The sequence below is a fragment of the Platichthys flesus genome, chromosome 9 (genome assembly GCF_949316205.1).
Source record: "Platichthys flesus chromosome 9, fPlaFle2.1, whole genome shotgun sequence".
In the NCBI taxonomy this organism is placed as follows: domain Eukaryota; kingdom Metazoa; phylum Chordata; class Actinopteri; order Pleuronectiformes; family Pleuronectidae; genus Platichthys; species Platichthys flesus.
This window is the reverse complement of record NC_084953.1, coordinates 21,608,579-21,630,004: the sequence shown is the minus strand read 5'-3', so window position 1 is coordinate 21,630,004 and position 21,426 is coordinate 21,608,579. Positions and strand designations below refer to the sequence as shown.

At 45.0% G+C, this 21,426-nt stretch overlaps 2 protein-coding genes across 8 annotated transcripts in view; one reads left to right on the top strand and one right to left on the bottom strand.

Annotated features, from left to right (window-relative positions):
• Nucleotides 1-3,817, top strand: part of tp63 (tumor protein p63) — a 31,643-nt gene extending 27,826 nt beyond the window's left edge. For 4 of the 7 annotated variants that reach the window (XM_062395269.1, XM_062395268.1, XM_062395266.1 and 1 more), the window contains 4 exons: nt 451-596; nt 961-1,108; nt 2,127-2,220; nt 2,318-3,817. In XM_062395269.1, the coding sequence (XP_062251253.1) occupies nt 451-596; nt 961-1,108; nt 2,127-2,220; nt 2,318-2,614 (685 nt within the window). In that variant the 3' untranslated portion in view covers nt 2,615-3,817. Of the gene's footprint in view, nt 1-450; nt 597-942; nt 1,109-2,126; nt 2,221-2,317 lie in introns of all 7 variants that reach the window. The other 3 variants (XM_062395264.1, XM_062395263.1, XM_062395267.1) reach the window with 2 other exon arrangements.
• A 550-nt stretch (nt 3,818-4,367) lies between these two features.
• zbtb11 (zinc finger and BTB domain containing 11) lies at nt 4,368-11,125 on the bottom strand. The gene is made up of 10 exons (XM_062395262.1): nt 10,601-11,125; nt 9,406-9,647; nt 9,059-9,290; nt 7,955-8,973; nt 7,546-7,863; nt 7,055-7,463; nt 5,920-6,037; nt 5,680-5,838; nt 5,409-5,584; nt 4,368-5,132 (listed from the first exon to the last, which is right to left on the bottom strand). Exons 1-10 carry the CDS (start codon nt 10,908-10,910, stop codon nt 4,606-4,608), a joined length of 3,510 nt encoding a protein of 1,169 aa, XP_062251246.1. The 5' UTR covers nt 10,911-11,125; the 3' UTR covers nt 4,368-4,605.
• Nucleotides 11,126-21,426: the final 10,301 nt, after the last annotated feature.

The window sequence follows — 21,426 nt, the reverse complement described above, 5'->3', positions numbered from 1 at the left end:
AAATCTGTCTTTGGGAGGGAAGAGACTTTATTGTTGCAAATGTTCTGCTGATGCTGGTCATGTTTTATAAAGTCACTGCAGGACAGTTGGTGTGTTTGTTTTTAAACTTCTTTAACTTGACTTTGTCACATACAGAGAAGATGTGACCGTTCTGTTTGAAACAGATCATTTTATTTTTGGGGCTGCTGTACGTTTGTCCATCAACATTAAATAAATAAAAGGCTTTTTTTGTTTGACCTCTGCCCTTTTCTTTAACTACTCTAATATTTCATTAAAGAGGATGAAACACCCTCTTAGGGTCAAGAACTGACATTTGGTACGATATTATATCATCTGAACTATTATCAATAAAGTTTGGAGCTTTTTTCATTATAGTCAATCCAATACTAACCAGGCTGAGCACTGTTGAGAGATGATGATGGTAACTATAACCTCCTCTCTCCTTCCCAGGACCTCGATGCAGTCTCAGCCCTCCTACGGCTCCGGCTCCCCTACTCACGGAAAAGTCAACAAGCTGCCCTCTGTCAGCCAGCTCATCAACCCGCAGCAGCGTAACACACTCACCCCGTCCAGCATGTCTGGAGGCCTGACTGACAGTAAGTGTGGCCCTTTGTTCCTCTTCCTGTCTGTCTCATGCCGTAGCCCCCCCCCCCCCCCCCCCCCCGACCCCTGCAGTCGTCCTGTCCCTCCTGGGCTCTCTCTATAAGGACAGCGTGTCCAGGCAAAGCAGGAGGGGACGTGAATACACCCCCACCCCCAAATACAAGCACACACACCCCACTAGAAAGCTTCCCCCTTAAAAAGAATGTGATCCCTGTGAGACTCTCCCTGCAGGACCTGTTGTGATGCATCATGTGTCACGTCGACAGTCGTGCCGATGTGTTTTGAGTTGATGTGACATAATCTACAGATCTCAGAGCAGTAAGAAAAAGCTCACAGTAGCTGCTTTTGTCTCTGCAGTGACTCCCATGATGGGCAATCACATCCCCATGAACGCTGACATGAGTTCATTGAGCCCCACACATGCACTGCAGCAACAGCTCCCCCTGGTGCCTTCCTCCCACTGTACCCCCCCTCCTCCATACCCCATGGACAGCAGCATCTCCAGGTACCTCAATAAACCACAGTGGAAAACAATCACTGCTTTTCTCACTTTGAAAATGGTGGATGTACCATCAAACGTACGGAAGCCCAAAGTGTACAATATTAAATAAATAAGACATTATAAAATAAATAAAATGACTGAATAGAGTAAAATATACCGTTCAGTTATTTTTCTATCATTTTATTTCATAATGGCATTTGTCCTGACAGTGTCACCAGTCACTGTCCTCGGCCTTTTATAACAACCTGTAGTTAGCAAGAGAAACAAGAAGTAATTCTGATTCAATTAAATAGAGGCTGTTGCTGCTCTAAATTAAAAATACACTGCCACATTGACTAACCTCGTTTTATTTAGCTTATTGAGCCCATTCATGCTACAAAACCTACTGGCTAAATATTCAAATGACCCAGCTTCAGTTAGCAGCAATATGGTTAATCACATGGGGAGAAAATGCCATTATGAAATGAAAACACCCCTCAAAGGGACATTTTGAAAGATTTTATAATGGATTAAAAATAATCTCTGGAGCAATGAAAAAAACATTGTATAATTGATAATAACTGATTTTGTTTTATACTTTTATTTCATAATGTCTCATATGTTTATTTAATTATTGAATGTATTGTGTGCATTGAATGTGTTTTCATTCTGAGCTAAAGTCAATGAATCGAATAAGAATAAAGGCCAAGAATGTATTTAACTGTTAAATGTGCCTCAACTGAAACTAAAATACATGCAGGAAGTCTGAATTATGTCTTGAGGACTTTCTCCATGCTCTTATCTTTAAGATAAGATTTGCTTTGCACACAAAGTCTCTATTTTTTTCCCACAATTGTTGCACATGTCACATTGACCCACTGACTATGAAACTCGTTATTAAATACAGACTTGGTGTGCAAAGACCTTTTATAAATATTTGTTTTATTTGCCCGTTCTTACAATTCAAGTGCAGATATCTGGTGTCAGTATGGGCTGTAAAGTAACTTGCATATATATCTAAACAGCTCTCTTCCTCTCACAGCTTCCTTATACGGCTGGGCTGCGCAGGCTGCTTGGACTACTTCACAGCACAAGGCCTAACCAACATCTACCAGATTGAGAACTATAACATGGAGGTGAGCCCTTGCCTATCCAACACCAGTCATTTGATGGGTTAGAGAGAAGAGTGGCTCCCCCCTGCGCATACTAACACTCCCTGTGTAATGACATTAGGACCTGTCCAGGATGAAGATCCCTGTGGAGTTCCAGCACATCATCTGGAAGGGCATCATGGAGCACCGACAGGCCATGGATTTTTCCCCACCTCCCCACATAGTGCGCACCACCAGCGGGGCCTCCTCCGTCAGCATGGGCTCCTCCGAGGCCCGGGGCGAGCGCGTCATTGACGCAGTGCGCTTCACCCTGCGCCAGACCATCTCCTTCCCACCACGCGACGAGTGGTCTGACTTTTCCTTCGACCTGGATTCTCGCCGCAACAAACAGCAGCGCATCAAGGAGGAGGGCGAGTGAGGCGACCCGCGTCCTCTTCTCAATTCCCCCCAAATCTCACCTCGCGCCTGCTGTTGGAACATTTCATTTGAAAACCCTGGTTTCAGTGCAAAAACCTGCTGAGAACAAAATACATATTCACATCGAGATGCACTTATTTCCATTGTTGTTCTGGTTCTCGTAGTCGCAGAAAAGAATGGCGTCGAGCAAAGGCGCATTTTATTATGTTCTGGTCTCTTGAGAGCACTTAGGAAATGCTGAGGATTTCAAGATGATTGCTTTGAGCTTGTGTTAAGTGTCCGTGATTCATTCCCATGTTAAAGCATGACTGGAAACAAACGTTGCATTAAAGGGCTTATTAGGGCTTGTATTTCTGCTATGGGCCGTAGCAAAAGTGTATTTTACTCTGTCATACTTTTCAAGTTTTCACATATGGCTGTACGAGTTAGTCGAGTACACTGGTTTTCATGTGTGGCAGAAGTCAGCATTGATTGTAAACATTTCAAACATTTCCTGTCAGAAGTATTATGTCAGTTGATGGGCAATCTGTTTTCTACTGTAGCTTCTTTATTTTGCTTTTCTTATGTCTGTTGTGAGACCAATGCATCACCTTGCTGTGTCAGGTTGTGAAGTGTGTGTGCTTAAGTGACAGATGGTCGTTCATTTGATGTAGCCATATATAGGCCTAATGCTCTTGACCCAGTGTTTTACAGTACGTTGATACTATGACTGATGTTGTTTGTTCCTTGTTTTACTGCTGTGCAAAAGTGGTTGAGTGAGAAAGAGCAGACCTTTGTTTCTTGCAGCGGGTGCCTAACACAAGTATTTCTGTTTTTTATTCATAAACCATGTTTTGGTAGAGGTTTACTTCATTTTATAACTGGCCAAAACCTATGATATAGATGTATATAAATTTGTATAGTTCTTTTATGAAAGTCTCCCTAAAGAAAATGACATGGTTTTCATCATGGAAAAAAGCACACTGATGTGAATATTCCCTGGAAGCTTCATCGGCGAGGACACGGTTTGTATGAGCTCTGACGGGTGCGTACTGTATGCGTGTAGCCTGAATTAGCTCGCAGCCGATTTTCAACATGGTTTCAATTAGCGAGCATTTGCATTTTCATATTTTTGTACAATGTATTGTAAATATGTTGCAATATACTGTGGGTATTTTGATATAAATCTGAAATAAATATCCATACTTGCTGAATTGCATTTTAATGCTTATCTGTGTCCTGTCATTGAGTGTGGCATCATTTCATTACTTCACATACAGACCCCACCAGCCTAGGTTCATTACGGACACTCACTGACAAATATATGAAATGATCAGTTAATTGGAAATCGCAACTCTTGTGAGACGGTTCTATTAAATTGGGGGGACAATTAACTTTGTTTTCAAATTGAAGTTGACAAACGTTTTTCTTTTTGTTTTTATTGTTCATGGAGCCGCAGATTCTTAAATATCCAGAAGAAATAAAAGGTTTCTGCATGACTGAGAAATAAAAGGTTTTTTCACAGTGAAGTCTCATCTGTTCTGTCAACAACAACAGATGAAGATGTGATAGTGATATTCTAGTGAGAGACGATTCTGAGATCAATTCTGAATTCTCAAACATTCAGAGGAAAGAAATGTTCTCATCCAACAGTAACGTGAGTGATGATGCACCATTTCTGTGTGCTGACACTAGGGGGAGCAAATTATCCCACAGCTGCTCCATCACCAACATCAGCAACAGATGAAGACATGATGAAATGATGAAGTGAAACATTCATGTTTCTTACTTCTACATTTATTTCTGCCGAGTGTCAAATGTCAAGGATTCATCAGATAATTGTCACTGTATGTGCAACTATGTACACACAACACGAGTGAGTGTGTGCAGGATCACAGCTCATCAAACACAGGTCGGAGCTGAACACACACTTAATACATTATGTACATTTTCAGAAAAATAGGCATCTTTTTACACTGTGATACATTTTGTGTCTGTGTGGGACAACCCTGCTCACTCCACTTCGGCCACGTGAGCCACCTCCACCTCCATGGTCTGAATCATCTCGGGGTTATCATCCAGTTTGGGATCTGTGAGGCCCTGCTGGGCCAGGACGTAGTTCACAACCTGCATGATGCCCTGATCTGACAGCGTGGCCACGGAGCCGTCCAGCTGCGTGGCATCCCCGGCCTCCACCGTCTCCTCCGTGATCAGCACCGTCTCTATCTCCTCTGAGGGCTGCGGCTGGGCGGGGCGGAGCTCGGGAGGCAGGTCGGACGCCAGGATGCTGACGGCGTGCTCCACCTGGGTGCCCTGGTTGTGGAACTGCAGGGTGTCCTTCTCCAGCATGATCTTACCGGGCAGGTTGTCGCTGTGGTACTTGGCCATGTGTTTGCGTAGAGTGCGCGCATCGATGTGGGCCTCCTGGCACATGGGGCACACGTACGGCCGCTCTCCTGTGTGTGTGCGCACATGGCGCTTAAGGGACCGGGCGTCGGCCCAGGCCACGCCACAGGTCAGACATTCAAATGGCTTCACTCCTACAAAGCAGAGGCAGGAAAATGATGAGCAAATTATTTCTATGATTACATTACATGACATTTAGCTGACACTTTTTGTCCAAAGCGACTTACAATTAGTACACTCAACATTCATGAGGGGCCATTTAGGGGTTCAGTATCTTGCCAAGAACACGTCGGCATATGGGAGAGAGTGGGGTTTGAACCGGCAACCTTCTTGTTGGAGAACCACCACTCTAACCACTAGGCCACACCGCCCCACTGATGGGTCACAGACACATGAAGTGAAAGTCTCACCCTGGTGGTTGTTGATGTGGCGTCTGTACTCTCGCAGCTGAGTGAACTTTCTTCCACACTGCTCACACTCCCTCTCCAGGTTCTGCTTCACTCGGCCCTTCTTCCCGTGCGTGGCTTTTTTGACATGTCTTCTGAACAGCGCCTTCTCAAAGAACTCCTTCCCACACACGTTACACCTGAGGACACAAACACACGTGTTTAATATGCAGCAATGTTCTGGGCACCGTGTTCACACAAACAGAGCGTGGACTCCGAGTCCTCCGGGACTTACTTGTAGGGCTCGGCCACGCTGTGGGACTTGACGTGGGAGTACCAGTCCTTCTTCCAGCTGTAGCACTTCCCACACACCTGGCACTGGAAGGGCTTCAGGCCCAGGTGCTTATTCATGTGCTGCTGAAGATCTTTCGCTTCATAGAACCTCTTATCACAGCTGCAGGACGGGATTGAAGAGGAATCAGTGAGATATAGTTACACCGTATGGCCAGTGGATGGGAAGGTGAACACTACTCACTGAGTGCAGGCGATTGGACGGACGTCAGGTTTGGGCACGTGCTTCTTCATGTGTTTGCTCAGAGCTGAGGCTCGGAAGAAAGTTGCTCCACACGTGTTGCACAGGTACTTTGATTCACCTGTAGACAATATTTCAACAGTGAAAACAGCTTCAAGTTAGTAGTTCAATTTACAGAACTACCGGAGAAATTTGTAGAAAATTAAAGGGTCAGTTCACTTAAAGGGCCAGTTTAGATGAGACCAAAGATTTAGGTGAAAGGGATCTATGATGTTTCACTAGTGTGTTTCATCTACATTGTACAAATTGTGGTTTTTCTTTACCCTAGAACGGATCCTTTACACTTAAATACTTTATATCGGGAGCAGGTCCTCTCTATGGAGCCATGTTTTTCACAGTAGCCCAGACTGGACAAACTAAAAACCTTTTCAGGTTCAGGTTCTCTTTCATCTTTGGATGGGGAGGGTGAGGTGAGGGGTATTCAGCTGCAACATGCCACCTCACCACAAGATGTCACTAAATTCTACACACTGGACCTTTAAATAATAAAATATTGCATCACTTGATCAAAACGTTTAAGTCTTGACTGTGGAAATGAGGTCTGTTCCACCTAATAGTGCCAAATGAAAGTCCTGTTTCACAGAACAGTGTGAGTCTGGACAACTCAGTGTCTGGAGAGACCAGTCATTTTTCCACATGCTTTTCTTTTGTCTTCTATTTGTCAGAAAGTCTGAACTATCTGTCCGAAAAAATTCCTCAAAGCAAACAAACCGAACCACTTTTCCATTTTTTTCGGACAGAGACCACATGTTTTGGTCGGACTAAACTTTGGACCATTGGTCTGTGATCAGAAGCACCTTCACACCTGTTATCTTGGTTCACACCAAACCTCCACTCCATCGTGGCAGGAGACATTTTTAATTTTAAACTTAAACTATCTGTGTGTCAAGACAGTAAATGGAAATGATGTTTGGTGCACACAAAAAAAATAATTCTGCTAGAAAAATTGAGCAAAAGCTTTGAAATCTTTTAAGTGCATGACCTACACGAACAGCAATCAGAGTTTTCAGAGTGCTTGGTACACGGCTATATCATTTGGGTGAACTGGCCCTTTAATTAAAACCCAGTGTGTACGGACCTGTGTGCAGGCTGGTGTGCTCCTCCATGCCCCTCTTGCTCACAAAATACTTCTTGCAGAATTCGCACTGGAACTGTTTGGTGACGTCGTGCAGCGCCCAGTGCATCTTCAGGCTGTGTTTGTGGGCGAACGTCTTGCCACAGATCTTGCAGGAGTGGGGCCGCACCCCCGTGTGAGTCAGCATGTGGATCCTCAGGGAGTAAAGCTTCGGTAAGGTCTTCCCGCAGATGTCGCACACAAACTCTCTTTTTGTGTGTGACAATAAAGTCTTGTTATTCACATCGCCGCAACCCTCAACGCTCTGTCTGACCAGGAGTTTGGTGATGGGCACCCGCTGGCTCCTCTGCTGCTTGTGTCGGGTGAGGTGGGCGCGGAGCGAGGCGGCGTACTGGAACTCCTTACTACACATCTGCAAGGACACACAAACATCGTGGTGAGAAGCTGCTGTGTTAATAATTACATGCACCATGATGACCAACACCCGTACTTACACTGCACTTATATCCGAAAGCTTTCTCGTGTTTTAACGAGTGCATGATGAGAGAATAGCGTCTTGGGAAGGACATGCCGCACTCAGTGCATGTGTACTCTCCTTCCACAGCGCCCTCTGTTGGAGACTGATCACGGTTGGTTCGGGTCTCTGCCTCTGCTGCCGCCATCGTCGCGGCCTCCTCTGTGCTGACCTCTTCGGCTGCCCCGCCCTCCACAGCGCCTGTCTCTGGTTCCGCCCCGGACTCAGATGCTCCTTCAACTTGACTCTCCACTGGATGCTTTGGTGGTCGTCCCCTCTTCCCCGGCCTCGGACCCACCTAGAAAGACAATTAGATATTGGCGTTTAGTAGTTTTTCACTTTTGACAAAATATACGATGGAAAAATGTCAGTGATAATGTGCAATGTACCTTCGGAGTGATTGCACGCGGAGGGGTAAGGCTTTTCTTTGCCTCCTCTTCCTCCTCCAGCCCCATATGCAGACGAGCGTAACCGCCCTCAGCGATAGAGCGCTGCCGTAGTCGTCTTTTGCTTGGATCGTCCGACATCATCTCCTGCTTGTCTGTGTGGCCTTCATCGGCAGATGGATCCTCCTCCTCTGGTGGAATGGTCACCTCTTCTTCGACCTCCTTCTTCACCTTGGCCGGACGCCCTCGTTTGCGTTTTAGGGGTATAGGTGCTGGATCCACCGTCTCCTGCGGCGACGCTGCTGCTGCTGCTGCTTCGGTGGCAGCTGCAGATGCTAGTTTCACCACCTCTGTGGGGCTCACGCTATCTGTGTCCATGTTTATGACAAAGGCTTCTGCTTCAGCGACTTGCGGCTGCTCCATGGCCAGGCAGGCTGACACCACAGCGAGGGACTCGCTGGCTCCAGCCTGTCCGCTGTGGGTGACCACAGTCATCGTCTCCCCGTCCATTTCTTCTGCGCTGTGTGAGATCAGAGTGACAGTCTCTCCTGGCTCAGCCTGTCCGGTTTGTGCGATCAGAGACACTATTTCATTTTCACCAGCCTCCCCTCCTCCATCCACTTGGTCCCCCTCTACAGCTTCAGTAACAACGCTTATCGGCTGCTGGATGTACGAATCTTTGGATGGTGCAACAAATGCCAGGGACTCGCCCGTAGCAGCAACAGTACCTTGGGTGACCACCATCCCGTCCTGTATGGCCAACATGTAAGCATCAGACTCGTCCTTCGAGACCTCCTGGGGAGTCGGTTGACTCGACACCACAGTGTGCACGTCTCCTCTTTGATACACCGTCAGCTTCTGTTCCTCCACCTGCTTGTGCACTGACTCACATATCAACAACACCTCGTTCATCAGCAAATGTCGGGCAAGGTTAGCGATTTCTGCCATGATGCAGAAATTAAACGTGAGCGTGGAGGTGTACGCAAAGTCCAGCAGCGGGAGGAAGCTCACTTTGCTGAAACCTGGAGAGAGAGAAGAGCGAATGTTAAAACGGAGCCAGGGTGCAGAACACTCAGACACAGGGATGAACAAAACTGGAGCTCTTACCCGAGAGGTCGACCACAGCTTCATGTGTTGACACGGCTCCCTTCTCAAAAAACAGCTCGTGGAAGTACTCGCTGCACGCCGCCAACACGGCTTTGTGCGCTCGGTACTCATCTCCCTCAATCAGCAGCGTGATGTCACAGAACTGATTGCTGAGCCGCTGCTGGTTGAGTTTGTCCAAAATGGTTTGGCTGTGTTTGGACAGGAACTGATTCACCTCACCCTTACTGTCCACCTGGAGAGAGAACACACACACACACACACACAACAGACTTCATGAATACACTCGACCTTACAGGAATCAATGTCTCGCTGCTGACAGAGATGATGCAATCATTTCGCAGACTTACAAAGACCAGTTCGTGCTTGGCCGTCGTCTTGGACTTCCCATGAGAAGATGAGTTGGTGAGGAGAAAACCATCACCTCCCACTTCTTCCAGTTCCTCCTCCTCTCCTTCATCATTCGCGTTTGCAGCCACCCGTCGTCTCCCAGACCGGGAAAATGGCCGGGATCCAGAGCCGTCGTCAGCAGCCCTCTTGCTCTGACAGTGAGTGCACTCTCTGATGAAGTCTTTCACGTGCTTCAGGATCGCTGAGGACGTCATGAAGAGGACAGTTCACTCACTGTGACAAACAACCATGATGGTTTATGTCTTTAAAAAGGCAAACAATCTTTATTCCGTCCACTATATTAATTTTAATCGTGCAATAACTTACACAGATCTTTTATTATCAATGTATAACCTCACCAAGGAGTTGATGGTTCCTTTTAGGTTTGTTTAGTTGTTTGTAGGATACTGCAAAAACTACTAAACTGAATTATATTAGATTTTGTGAAAGAACTTGGCATGACTCAGGGAAGAGCTCATTACATTACGAGGGGGCAGATCCAGGATTTTTCCTCTCACTCTCATTTTTACATTGAGAGATACTGCGTTTTTCAACATTTTCATTGATTTCTCTGAGAATAATTCATGGATGTTAATGAAAAAATCTGTCATGTTTAGGGGACTGATGTTAATGAGTATGTGCACTTTGGGGCAGATCCAGATAAAAATCCAAATCCAGTGAATTGAAATGTGTCAGAGGTTGGATCTGTGTCTACCTGAAGATTAACAACAGTGACAGTCCAAACTACAGAGATAATCAAAGAACAACCACAGAAGAAGAAAACCTAACATTCAGGGGGTTGAATCTGTGTTTTACTTAACTTGAAAATTTAATATTGCGTGTTTATATTCCTTAATCCTAAACATGACTATCAATATAAACCGTTTGAACCGTCTGATACATTCAAGTGCAAACGTGTAGTTTTGCAAATTCAACTCAAGCAGCTACTTCATTCAAAATAAATACAACAAAATACATAGTAAAACAACAGCCGCTTGAACTAACCACTAGATGGAGCCGGAGCGAACATGTGTGTGATGGAGACAACAGACTAAAGTGCATGTGTCGTTCACAGGCTTGTGTTTACACCGGTTCCCCGCCTGTTCGCACCGCCTCCCGGGGACCGGGCCCCTGACCCGGGTCTCGGGGACTCACCTCTCCACCAGTACTTTTGGGAGATGAATTCCCACGTGAGTTGCTGGTTCAGGTGCTCTCCTGCCTCCATGATGTGCGCCTGCTTGATAAATTCCCTTCTCCGTTCGTCCTGCAGCACCACCTCCAGCTCCGTGAATTCATCCTGGCCCTTCAGGCGCCGCTGGTAAAACAACGTCCCGCTCCTCACCACGTAGCAGGCGGCCGCTTTCCGGATTTTCCTCTTGGTGTTGCCGGGCGTCCCCGGTGCGTACGGCTCCTGCTCATCAGTCAGGTAGCGAATGATCGCCAAATAGCTCTCCTCACACGACATGTCTCGGCCGAGCCGCGGCCTCCCTCACAGTTCCGGGTTTCTCTGGAAGAGGAGAGTTCTCCCCGCTCATGTGCGGTCAGATTAAAATTTTATAAACCCCTCAGGCCGGAAGTAGAGTGAGTGTGAAACACCACAACTACATTTCAAATTGTTTTCCAGGGTGGAACTGCAGTTCGTAACCGTCAGGGAAGACTTGCCCGAACAGACAAAATGGCTGCTGCACAACCGGATGTGGCGTCAGCAAAGGCGGAAGCACGTCATGCCCAACATCCACCGCAAGAGGGCGTAGTGTCCAAACAAACAACATCAGAGACATGCAGCGATTTTTTTATCAAACGTCTTCTTTTATTTTCATTTGTTTAATCATTTAATTATTATCTGAAATATTCCATATTACCTATAAGTCATATTATAATTATTACTCACTGCCACTTTAGTATACTTTATTTTATTTTTATAATAATATTGTTATTTCAATAAGGCACTAGCTCTACATTTACTCCATATCCTTTTCATTCTTTTATTTCAACTCATAATTCACTTTATACTTATATTTTCTCATACATGTTTAAGATTGTTTTATTTTCTACTCTTATTTTTATTGTGCTGTAATCTGGCACAATAATTCCCAGATGGGTTAATAAACTTAATTTAACTTCGCTTAAGCAATTTAATTGAACTAAACTTGTGATTCAGGCCTCTGTTTCTCAACCTACAGTGATGACTGTAATTTATTTTTTTAATGCTATAACAGTGAACACGTACACTCTGCGTAATTACATACAATATGCAAGTTAAGCTACAGATGAGTGTTCAACAGCTGACCAATACTGCCAATATAAAACAAACATATTTTGTATCGTATGTATTAACTCTAAATATATACTGACAGAAAAGAGACAAGAGAGCAAGATCACAACAGCTTAGCTCCCGTGTGACCTTCTAGTCAGAGTCCCATTCACCAGTTCATGTTTGTGACCTTCTCAGGCTGTAATCTACCACTTGGATGCACCATTTCTTTGGTCAGATTCTCCTTTTTGAAAGTTTACCTCTCACTGTGAGGGTTTCCCTCACTGTGAGCTTTAAAATCCTGTCTCATTCACTTTTCAGTCCACAAAAACTGTTACTGTTTTAAAATGAAAAAAAATCAGGTTTACTTTATAATCTTACGTCGAGTGTCTCTAGTAGTTAAAATTAGTAAAGTGAGCAAAGTTGGATGTTTTTATTCACTTCCTGTGTGAAACTATTTATTTTATGTCGTTAGTCAGTATGAAACCAGGTCACTGGAAAACACCTGCAAATCTTAATGTAACAAAACCGCACAGTGTTTCCTTACATGTCCTTCAAAACTCACAGATTCAGCATGGATATCTGGTGCTGTGGAGATCAGCTTGACATGAGAGTTGATGCACTCACTGTCCCATTGGTGGAGATAAGTTGTATTTCTGTGCACACCAAATTCCACAATATTTTCAAGCATCCGAAGTGCAACTGATCATCTGATGTCGTCAGCGTTTTTTAGATTAAACACAAAGTTCAGTAAGATTGAAGGGGACTGAAGTGAACTAACCCGAGTCCCTGTCGGGGAATCATGAATAAGTGTTTACACATGCCAGTCTAAAGCAGAGTGGTGAACTGTAGCGCCTCAGTTAACTTGTTTTGTGTGACCCCCAAAGTACAACAACCCGAATGTATTCAGTTCACAAAGCAGCCACACTTAGATTTGGAGAAGGAGGAAGTGGCACATGTTTGGATCTTTTGCTCAGTCGAAGAAACTAAGAGTAAGAGCATGAATCAGCTCCACTTCTTCCATCGGGTTAGATGAGCAGAAAAACAAATCACACAGGTCTTCTGCTTTTGCTGAAACTGAAACTCAAATGTGTCTGTAGGGCCCAGCAGTGTTCACATGTGGATACCTATGAGAATGATTTTTTCTTTCAAACAGCGTGTCAAACAGAATTACGGGAGATCTGGAGGGGTGGGACGACACGATTTGTTGCTCATCCATGTGTCACATACCAAACTCGCCGGCAAACACTGGTCAGTGATGTGTTTCCCCACCACATTCCAGTTCGCACAGTTACACTGACTGCAGCAGCTACAGCTTTAGAATGTCATACTGAAACAACACATCGGCCCCTGCTCGTCACAATACAAACCTGATGGACACTCTGGGGAGGGTTAGTGTTTACTGTTGCCTGGGGAATGGACAGAAAATTGTCAGAGCTCTAGACAATGTGGAGGCAGAGACTCTTGTTCAGTCACTTCTGTGTCCACTGTCTCACTATCAGGCACTTGCTGTCAGTCTTAGACACACTCTGATCTTCCCGCAGCTGCTCCAGGATCTGCCACTGTGACCTGAATTCAACTATAAACACAAACTGGAGACTCAACCTTTAACTCTTCAGCTTTTCTTAGATTCTGTGATTCTGAACCTCCTTTAAACACCCCCTCCAGGATCCTTGCGAGAGTGAAGAGCTGGTCCGTAGTTCCACGTCCGGGGCGAAAAACCGCATTGTTCCTCTTCAATCTGAGGTTCGACGATCGGCCGAACCCTCCTTTCCAGCACCTTGGAGTAGACTTTACCAGGGAGGCTGAGAAGTGTGATACCCCGGTAATTGGTACACACTCTCTGGTCCCCCTTTTTGAACAGGGGAACCACCACCCCGGTTTGCCAATCCTTTGGCACTGTACCCGACTCCCACGCGATGTTGAATAGGCGTGCCAACCATGACAGCCCCTCAACACCCAGAGCCTTTAGCATTTCTGGCTGGATCTCATCAATCCCTGGGGCTTTGGCACTGCGGAGATGTTTGACTACCTCAGTGACCTCCACCAGGGAAATTGACGACGAAACACCATCAACCTCGAGCTCTGCCTCCAACATAGAGGGCGTGTTATTCGGATTCAGGAGTTCCTCAAAATGTTCCTTCCAATGTCCGACGACCTCTTCAGTTGAGGTCAACAGAGTCCCATCTTTACTGTACACAGCTTGGATGGTTCCCCGTTTCCCCCTCCTGAGGTGCCGGATAGTCTTCCAGAAACACTTTGGTGCCGACCGAATGTCCTTCTCCATGGCCTCTCCGAACTTCTCCCACACCCACTGCTTAGCCTCCGACACGGCAAAAGCTGCAGCCCTTCGGGCCTGTCGGTACCCTGCAACCGAGTCCGGAGTCTCCAGGATATCATATCCCGGAAGGCCTCCTTCTTCAATCAGACGGCTTCCCTGACCACCGGTGTCCACCACGGTGGCCGAGGGTTACCGCCTCTTGAGGAGCCTAAGACCCTGAGGCCACAGCTAGCCACCGCAGCTTCAGCAATGGAGGCTTTGAACACCACCCACTCTGGCTCAATGCCCCCAACCTCCACAGGAATGCCAGAAAAACTCCGCCGGAGGTGTGAGTTGAAGATACCTAGGACGGGGGCCTCCTCCAGACGTTCCCAGTTCACCCGCACTACTCGTTTGGGCTTACCAGGTCTACCTGGAAATTTCCCCCATTCCCTGATCCAACTCACAACCAGATGGTGGTCGGTTGACAGTTCCGCCCCTCTCTTTACCCGAGTGTCCAAAACATGCGGCCTCAGATCAGATGACACAATCACAAAATCGATCATTGATCTTCGGCCTAGGGTACTCTGGTACCAGGTACACTTATGAGCACCCTTATGTTCGAACATGGTGTTTGTTATGGATAATCCATGACTAGCACAGAAGTCCAATAACAAACGACCGCTCGGGTTTAGATCAGGGAGGCCGTTCCTCCCCACCACGCCTCTCCAGGTGTCTCCATCGTTGCCCACGTGGGCGTTGAAGTCACCCAGCAGAACTACGGAGTCCCCTACTTGAGCCCCATACAGGACTCCATTCAGGGTCTCCAAGAAGGCTGAGTACTCTGAACTGCTGTTTGGTGCATACGCACAAACAACAGTCAGAGTTTTCCCCCCTACAACCCTTAGGCGCAGGGAGGCGACCCTCTCGTCTACCGAGGTAAACTCCAACACCGCGGCGCTCAGCCGGGGATTTATGAGTATCCCCACACCCGCCCGGCGCCTCACGCCCTCGGCAACTCTGGAGAAGAATAGAGTCCAACCCTTATCAAGGAGTACGGTACCAGAGCTGAGACTGTGCGTGGAGGTAAGCCCCACCAGATCTAACTGATAGCGCTCCACCTCCCTAACAAGCTCCGGTTCCTTTCCCCACAGCGAGGTGACGTTCCACGTCCCCAGAGCCAGCTTCTGCCGCCCGGGTCTGGTCCGTCGAGACCCCTGACCTTCGCTGCCACCCATGTGGCTGCGCACCCGACCCCAACGGGTCTTCCCACAGGTGGTGGGCCCATGGGATGAAGAGAGGGGGGGTGCCACGTAGTTTGTTCGGGCTATGCCCGACCGGGCTCCGTGGCAAACCCGGCCACCAGGCGCTCGCCATCGAGCCCTCCGTCTGGGCCTAGCTCCAGACGGGGACCCCGGGCTTCCTCCGGGCCGGGTCACATCTCCTCTCCTTCCGTTATTCATTGAGGTTTTTTGAACCATTCTTAGTCTGGCCCCTCACCTGAGACCACTCTGCCATGAGAGACCCTACCAGGAGCACAAGGCTCCAGACAACACAGCCCTCAGGTTCATAGGGACACGCAAACCTCTCCACCACGATAAGGTGACGGTTCCAGGAGAGGGCTGTCAATAGATACAAAAAAAAATAAAGTAATCTGGGGAGGACTCAGAAAACCTTTCTTTATGAATATGAAATTTACCAAATAATTTATAAAGGGTTCATACGTCAATGGCCTTAAGGGGATTTTCATTTTTTCATCACTTCTCAAAGTCAGAAGACTTTTGTTCACCCATGACTTGTGTTCTGAATGTAATCTGTGACACAATCAATCGTCTGTCTGACAGAGCTGCCTCGGACTCCTCTTTACATCTGCTCTGCACACCTTGTCTCGTCCTCCTGCTAAGGTATTTGTCTCACATTCATGTCCTCTTCCTTTTCTGAAGGTGTGCTGCTACAAACAAACAAGTATCTGTGACTTCAAAAGGATGAGTGGTGAATGTCTGAGAGAGGTAAAAAATCCACTCACGCTTTTGAGTGGACGGTTTCGGGAATTTGCTCAGCCACAAAGTTCAGTGCTACTAAAAGCTGAGAGCTCAAGGGTGCATTTTGCCATTTTTGTAAATATGCTCATATTCAGTCAATGACTTGTTGAGTTGCATGATAAATAGCGAGCAACCAGTCAGCTTAGATTTGCATAAAGACTGCAACAGGGAGGAACATCAGCCAACATCTGTCCAAAAGTGTAAAGTATAAAAAGTATTTATAAAACAAATAAACCCATCAGTGTGTAGATGAAATTCCTCTGCATTTGTTCATGGTGTTTATTGAAAAATGCCACTTTATTTGCTATGTCACATCTTCAATGACACATCGACTTGTACTAATACATGTGTACACACACATATGCCTTAATCCAAGTTGATTTGAATGAGCTTCAAAGTACAAATGCAGATTGGATCACAAGTACTATAACAAGTCAATAAGCTCCATCGCCACCACACACACAGCTTCCTGTCTGCTGAGTGCACCTCTCAGTGATCACTTGATCAGTTCACTGAGACTTTTTGAAATATGTTCACAACTTGAAGCAGCATTTTGAGTAATTTAGGATACTAATATCGAACCAAATCATATTTCATTCCAAAACATCAACCTCTGTGTTGTGTTTTCTGACAGGTTTGAAAACCAAATATTTTGTTAGGTCAGTTGTGGAGTTTAATAATTTCCATTTCAAAAGTCACTGCCATGCAATGAAACTGCGTTTTTTAAAGAAAAGATGTAAATTGTCTCACATTAAACATGATGGATTGAATAAATGCTTTGATAACTTTTGTATCACATCACCTCCACATGCCTTTGATGTTCCTGCTCAGGGCTATGTTTAGGTGTTAGTTGTGATCCAGTGATTATCTCCTTTGTCACAGAATCCACTTGATACATGTCACAATTTGTTTTTGTCTGTGTCTCTATAAGCTCTATTTTCATCACACTGTCTTCTACTTGTATTACACTGTTGCAAGTCAAACCAGTAGGGAACAACCTGACCTGTGTGTTCCACACATTTAGGCAATGAAATCCTCTTCCTGTCCTGTACTAATCTCTTATCAGCTTTTTATCTCAGCGTTTTAAGGTTTAAGCTGGAATTGCTCTCTGACACTGTCTTCCCATTGAAATGATGGATGTTATATGGTTTGCATGTTTCTTTTTCCCCCCAAGTGCATTTGTAGTTATAGCTGTTACATCAATAAATGGCTTTATGGTCTGCCATCTTTCTCCTTTTATTACCCACTTTGTTTTCATCATCCCCAACTTTATCACTTTAGTAATCCCATAATTGCAGTTTATGTGTCTTCTTATCAAAGGTGTCCATTCTGACTTGAAAGCCTCGGCTGAACTGGAATAACTCCTCTCACTACTGCTACTGTCGCTAGTTTAGTGATAGTCACAGAAGCAGGGTTGTAACAATGATACATGTTAATGTATTATCTCAACTCTCTACCATGCAAAACCAAAATGGTTCACGCTAATGTTCCCCTCCTACATTAACCTTGAAATGAGAGAGAGTGAAACTGGCCTCAGGCATGTTACAACAGAGAAATAGTACTGATCAGTGCCCCTATTACCCGCATGGTTGGCCATTTAGCACTTCATTGTATATTTGCTGTTGAATCTTTTTCCACTCTCAGTTGAAGCAAACCAGTATTGAGTGTACACAGAGGAATCAAGCCTTTAAATTCTCTGTTTATCCTTAAGCTTAGGTTTCGACCTTGATCTAAAATGGTCAGGACTTTTCAGACATTGCATAGTTGAGATAAGGTTTATTGTCCTTGTTCATGTAGACTCCATAACCATAACCTTGTAACTTCACAACACAACCAGTCAAGGCAGATATAACGAGTAATAATAAGTCTGGATCTGTTGGAAGTTTCCTCCTGTTAAAATTGAGTTGTTTTTGAGTCCAGTGTTTGTATGGTAACAAAGTATAGTATGTAATAGTAATAGTATGTTAACTTTGTGTTGTAAGGTCTTGGCCATATTCAGCAAAAGTGCACCATAGTATTTGGGGCCATGTTGAGACAAAAGATTCTGAGATTTCGAAAGGAAATGCATAATATATGAGAATGAAGTCATAATATCGTGAGACTGAGGACGTAATATTATGAGGAAAATAGTCGTAATTCTACAAGAACTCAATGTAAATACCTGATATGAAAGAGCTTGGGGTGCAGTTCAAAGGAAATGATTGGTCGGAGGTTTACAGTACATTTGTAACTTCAATTTGCAGCCATTTTGTAATCTACTATCTGTCCTGTTACATTAATGGCTCTGAACTGTAGCTCTAAGGCAGTCAGAAAGATCTTGTGTCTGACCCAGACACCTGAACAAGATAAAAGAGTTTGTCTGCTGAAGGACAAACACAGCCGGGGAAACAGGGAAAAGGAGACTGCCTTATCTTTCATTGTCTTGCTCTTGCTGTGCCTAAGGCCAGATATAGTTGATAGAAAGCTTGCTACATTTCTTTCTGGCACTGGAGTACTTTTCCATTACATGCTGCCTCTGATGAAATCTCTATGCCAGCAGAAATGTGCCGGACACAGGGAGGATGCAGGCAAACCTGTAAATTTAGATTGGGCTCAGCAAAAGAAGTTAGAGAACATTATTTTTATATCATAATACCTTGTTTCCCTCAATCATACTTAGAGCTGGTGAACATAGAGTCAGGATAAATCAAACAGTCTGTCAAGGAAGCGGAGCTTTTGCATCACAGAGGCCATGAATGGATGATGATGATGATGTAAGAGCTCACAATCACGGCTCTGCTTATATCACCTCTTAGTTATCCTTCAGACCTTTGTTGTCTGGATGGCTACGGGTGACTGGTATTTTAGGGTATTTTTAGCCAACGCAGTAATACAGCCACTGAGCTTGTTTCCAGACAAGACTTAAATCGCCCTGCGCTCTTTAGGTGCCAGGGAAACTCAACAAATCAAAATTTCTGAGACAGGAGGACTGTTTAGTCAAAGCACACATAGGGAGATTGGAGAGAAATGCATGAATTATTTATCATTCAGGGTTCATGATTTGTGTAATACAGCTTTCATTTAATACAATTACACATTAAAGGCAAGAGAGCGCCTTGAGAAGACGCTGCATGTACCGGAGCCACAAGAAATCATTCCAACAATTTAAAGTTCACTAAAGAGAAGCAGATAAAAAGGATAATGCCAAAACAAAGCTGAACATTTGCATAGAACCTAACAACGACCACTAAAAGCTGCTTGTCAAACCAAATCAAGTAAGGCTATGACACACAGTTACCATAAGGTATTGAGTTGAGCAAGAGTGTGTTCTACTAAACGTTTGTTTTTTAAGAGGAGGAAAGTATTGTTGCTCTTATTGTATCGTTGCTTCATGTTGGCTGTAAATAGGATCTCACTGATAAGGTCTTCTGAACACCGGGTCCCACGTCTTAGGGTGTGTCTATGTATCCAGTGAATAGATGTTGATTTACCTCTATTGGATTTGGATCAGTGCACTGGAATCAGGGTGATAAGAAGTGGGTTTCATGATGACACAATAGCAAGTGGGTTAAAAGAATAGCTTGGTATTCTCCCATGTTTGAAGTGTGAAGGCAAAACTGGACACACATAGATTTTGGTTTCATAAAACATACTGAGTTATATTCACAGATTTTGACAATAGGTTTGCTGTTTGGGGTGCACACATTAAGTTAAGGTTTTTTTGAGTTACAAGCTCCTGGAGTCGTCTGGCTGGAAAACGATAGGAGCTCAAGCTACTGCAGTCAGGGTGTGATTGCCAATTGGACAGCACCATTTTTGTCATAATTGGGACTGCGATGTAATGTTGATGTTTTGTTATTTTTCCTTGGTAGCATTAAACAGCATGTTAATGTGGTTTGTTTAAATGTTGTTTTGTCTTTGTCTATCCCCGCTCTGTGTTTGAATGGCCTGACCAGCCCCTTTATATGTTTCACCATGTCTCAGTTTGTGCAGCTAAGTTCTGTTCAGTTGGGGCTTGAGGTCATTGTTAGGTCAATCTTTTTTATGGGCCACAGAATTAGTGTTGAGATTTTTGCATTTTTTGGTATAATTCTCTCTAGTTAACCTGCTTTGTTCCTGCCACAGCCAGATCTGGCTTCATTCTTGAAGGACCTTCATCTCACTTTCAGCTTTAACTTAAAGACGCAGTGTACTTTACCATAAACATAAGGAACATGCTAAAGGGAGAGAATAAAAAGAGCAAATGCAGCAGAAGCAAGATATCTATACTTTGAACTATACTTTTAATACTTTTCTCCAGGCTGCAGCTTGACAAACATACTTGTTTGTTGTTTTAAGTTGTATCTTTTTCACTAGTAGCACACTTACGTTTATTTTTGTGTCCGTTTCAGACCCACTTGACTTGAACCAGTCAGCCTGCCTAACAGCTGAAAATATCACCGAGATGTGGATGTATGTGCGTCAGCTCCTCTGTGAGCCTCTCTGACCTTTACTCACCTTGCTCTGCTCTCTGTATCTTTAGACAAACACAACACAGTCAAAGGCATGTGTCGCCATCCAAAAGAATTTCTCCTACACTTCCCATAATGCAGTGCAGTAGTAACCTTGGTTAAACTTTCCCCTCCTAGTAATTTAGCATGGCTTTGATCCAATGACCTCAGTGTTTTCAATGGTTTAAAATAAAAACACTGTAAAGGTTTTGATCAGACATTAAGTCAGACCAAGACCTATGTGACTATTAGCTGACATTTACAGAATAAGTTCTTACACTTAATGGAGAAACCTGAGAAAAATGTTACGTCGAGAATGTTTCCTGTGTGTGTGCATTGTGATGTATTTTCTATATCCTGAGAAACTGCGGGAGTGTATCTAAACTCCAGGTCACGGTTGGATTCCACACGACTAAGACACAAGCACATGCTCGATGGTGTGAGGAGAGCCTGTTGTGTGTAACACAAAACTGTTTGAGTCCTCCTCTCCTCTCTGCCTGGGCCTCTGGCCAACAGACAGATTAACACACTGACAAGCGCCAGTCCATCTTTTACACTCTCAATCTTGACCTTTCACCTGCAGCGACGTAAAGTAATGATGTCTGCCACCGTAAAGACGCTGCTCTCTGTGGCACCGAGTGTTTCACTCTCAGGCCACCAGGAAACGCAGCCACAAGCTAATCACGGCTAATAAGAGAGGCGTGACCGCCATTGGACATATTGCGGTGAAACATTTCCCGCTCAGAGTGAGTGAGTGGAAAACCCAGATGCTGGCCTCCTTTTCGTGGATCCATTCAGCTCTCTCCATCACAGACCATAAAGTGTCTAATTTATTCTGTGCTGGTTCACTACCAGGAACTCACCAGTGAAGAATCCAAGAGCAATAATGATGCTTTTGTCTGGAGGTGCGCTGCAAGCACAGAAAGTGAGAAAGCCAAAGGGAAGGCTGGGAACCA

Excerpts from the sequence above, each read along its gene's own strand:
- zbtb11 (XM_062395262.1), bottom strand. The coding sequence starts at position 10,910 with ATGTCGTGTGAGGAGAGCTATTTGGCGATCATTCGCTACCTGACTGAT. Across the intron at positions 7,464-7,545 it reads CTTTCGGATATAAGTGCAGT|ATGTGTAGTAAGGAGTTCCA; the intron begins GTAAGTACGGGT and ends GTGTCCTTGCAG. Across the intron at positions 5,839-5,919 it reads CGTCCAATCGCCTGCACTCA|CTGTGATAAGAGGTTCTATG; the intron begins GTGAGTAGTGTT and ends CCCGTCCTGCAG.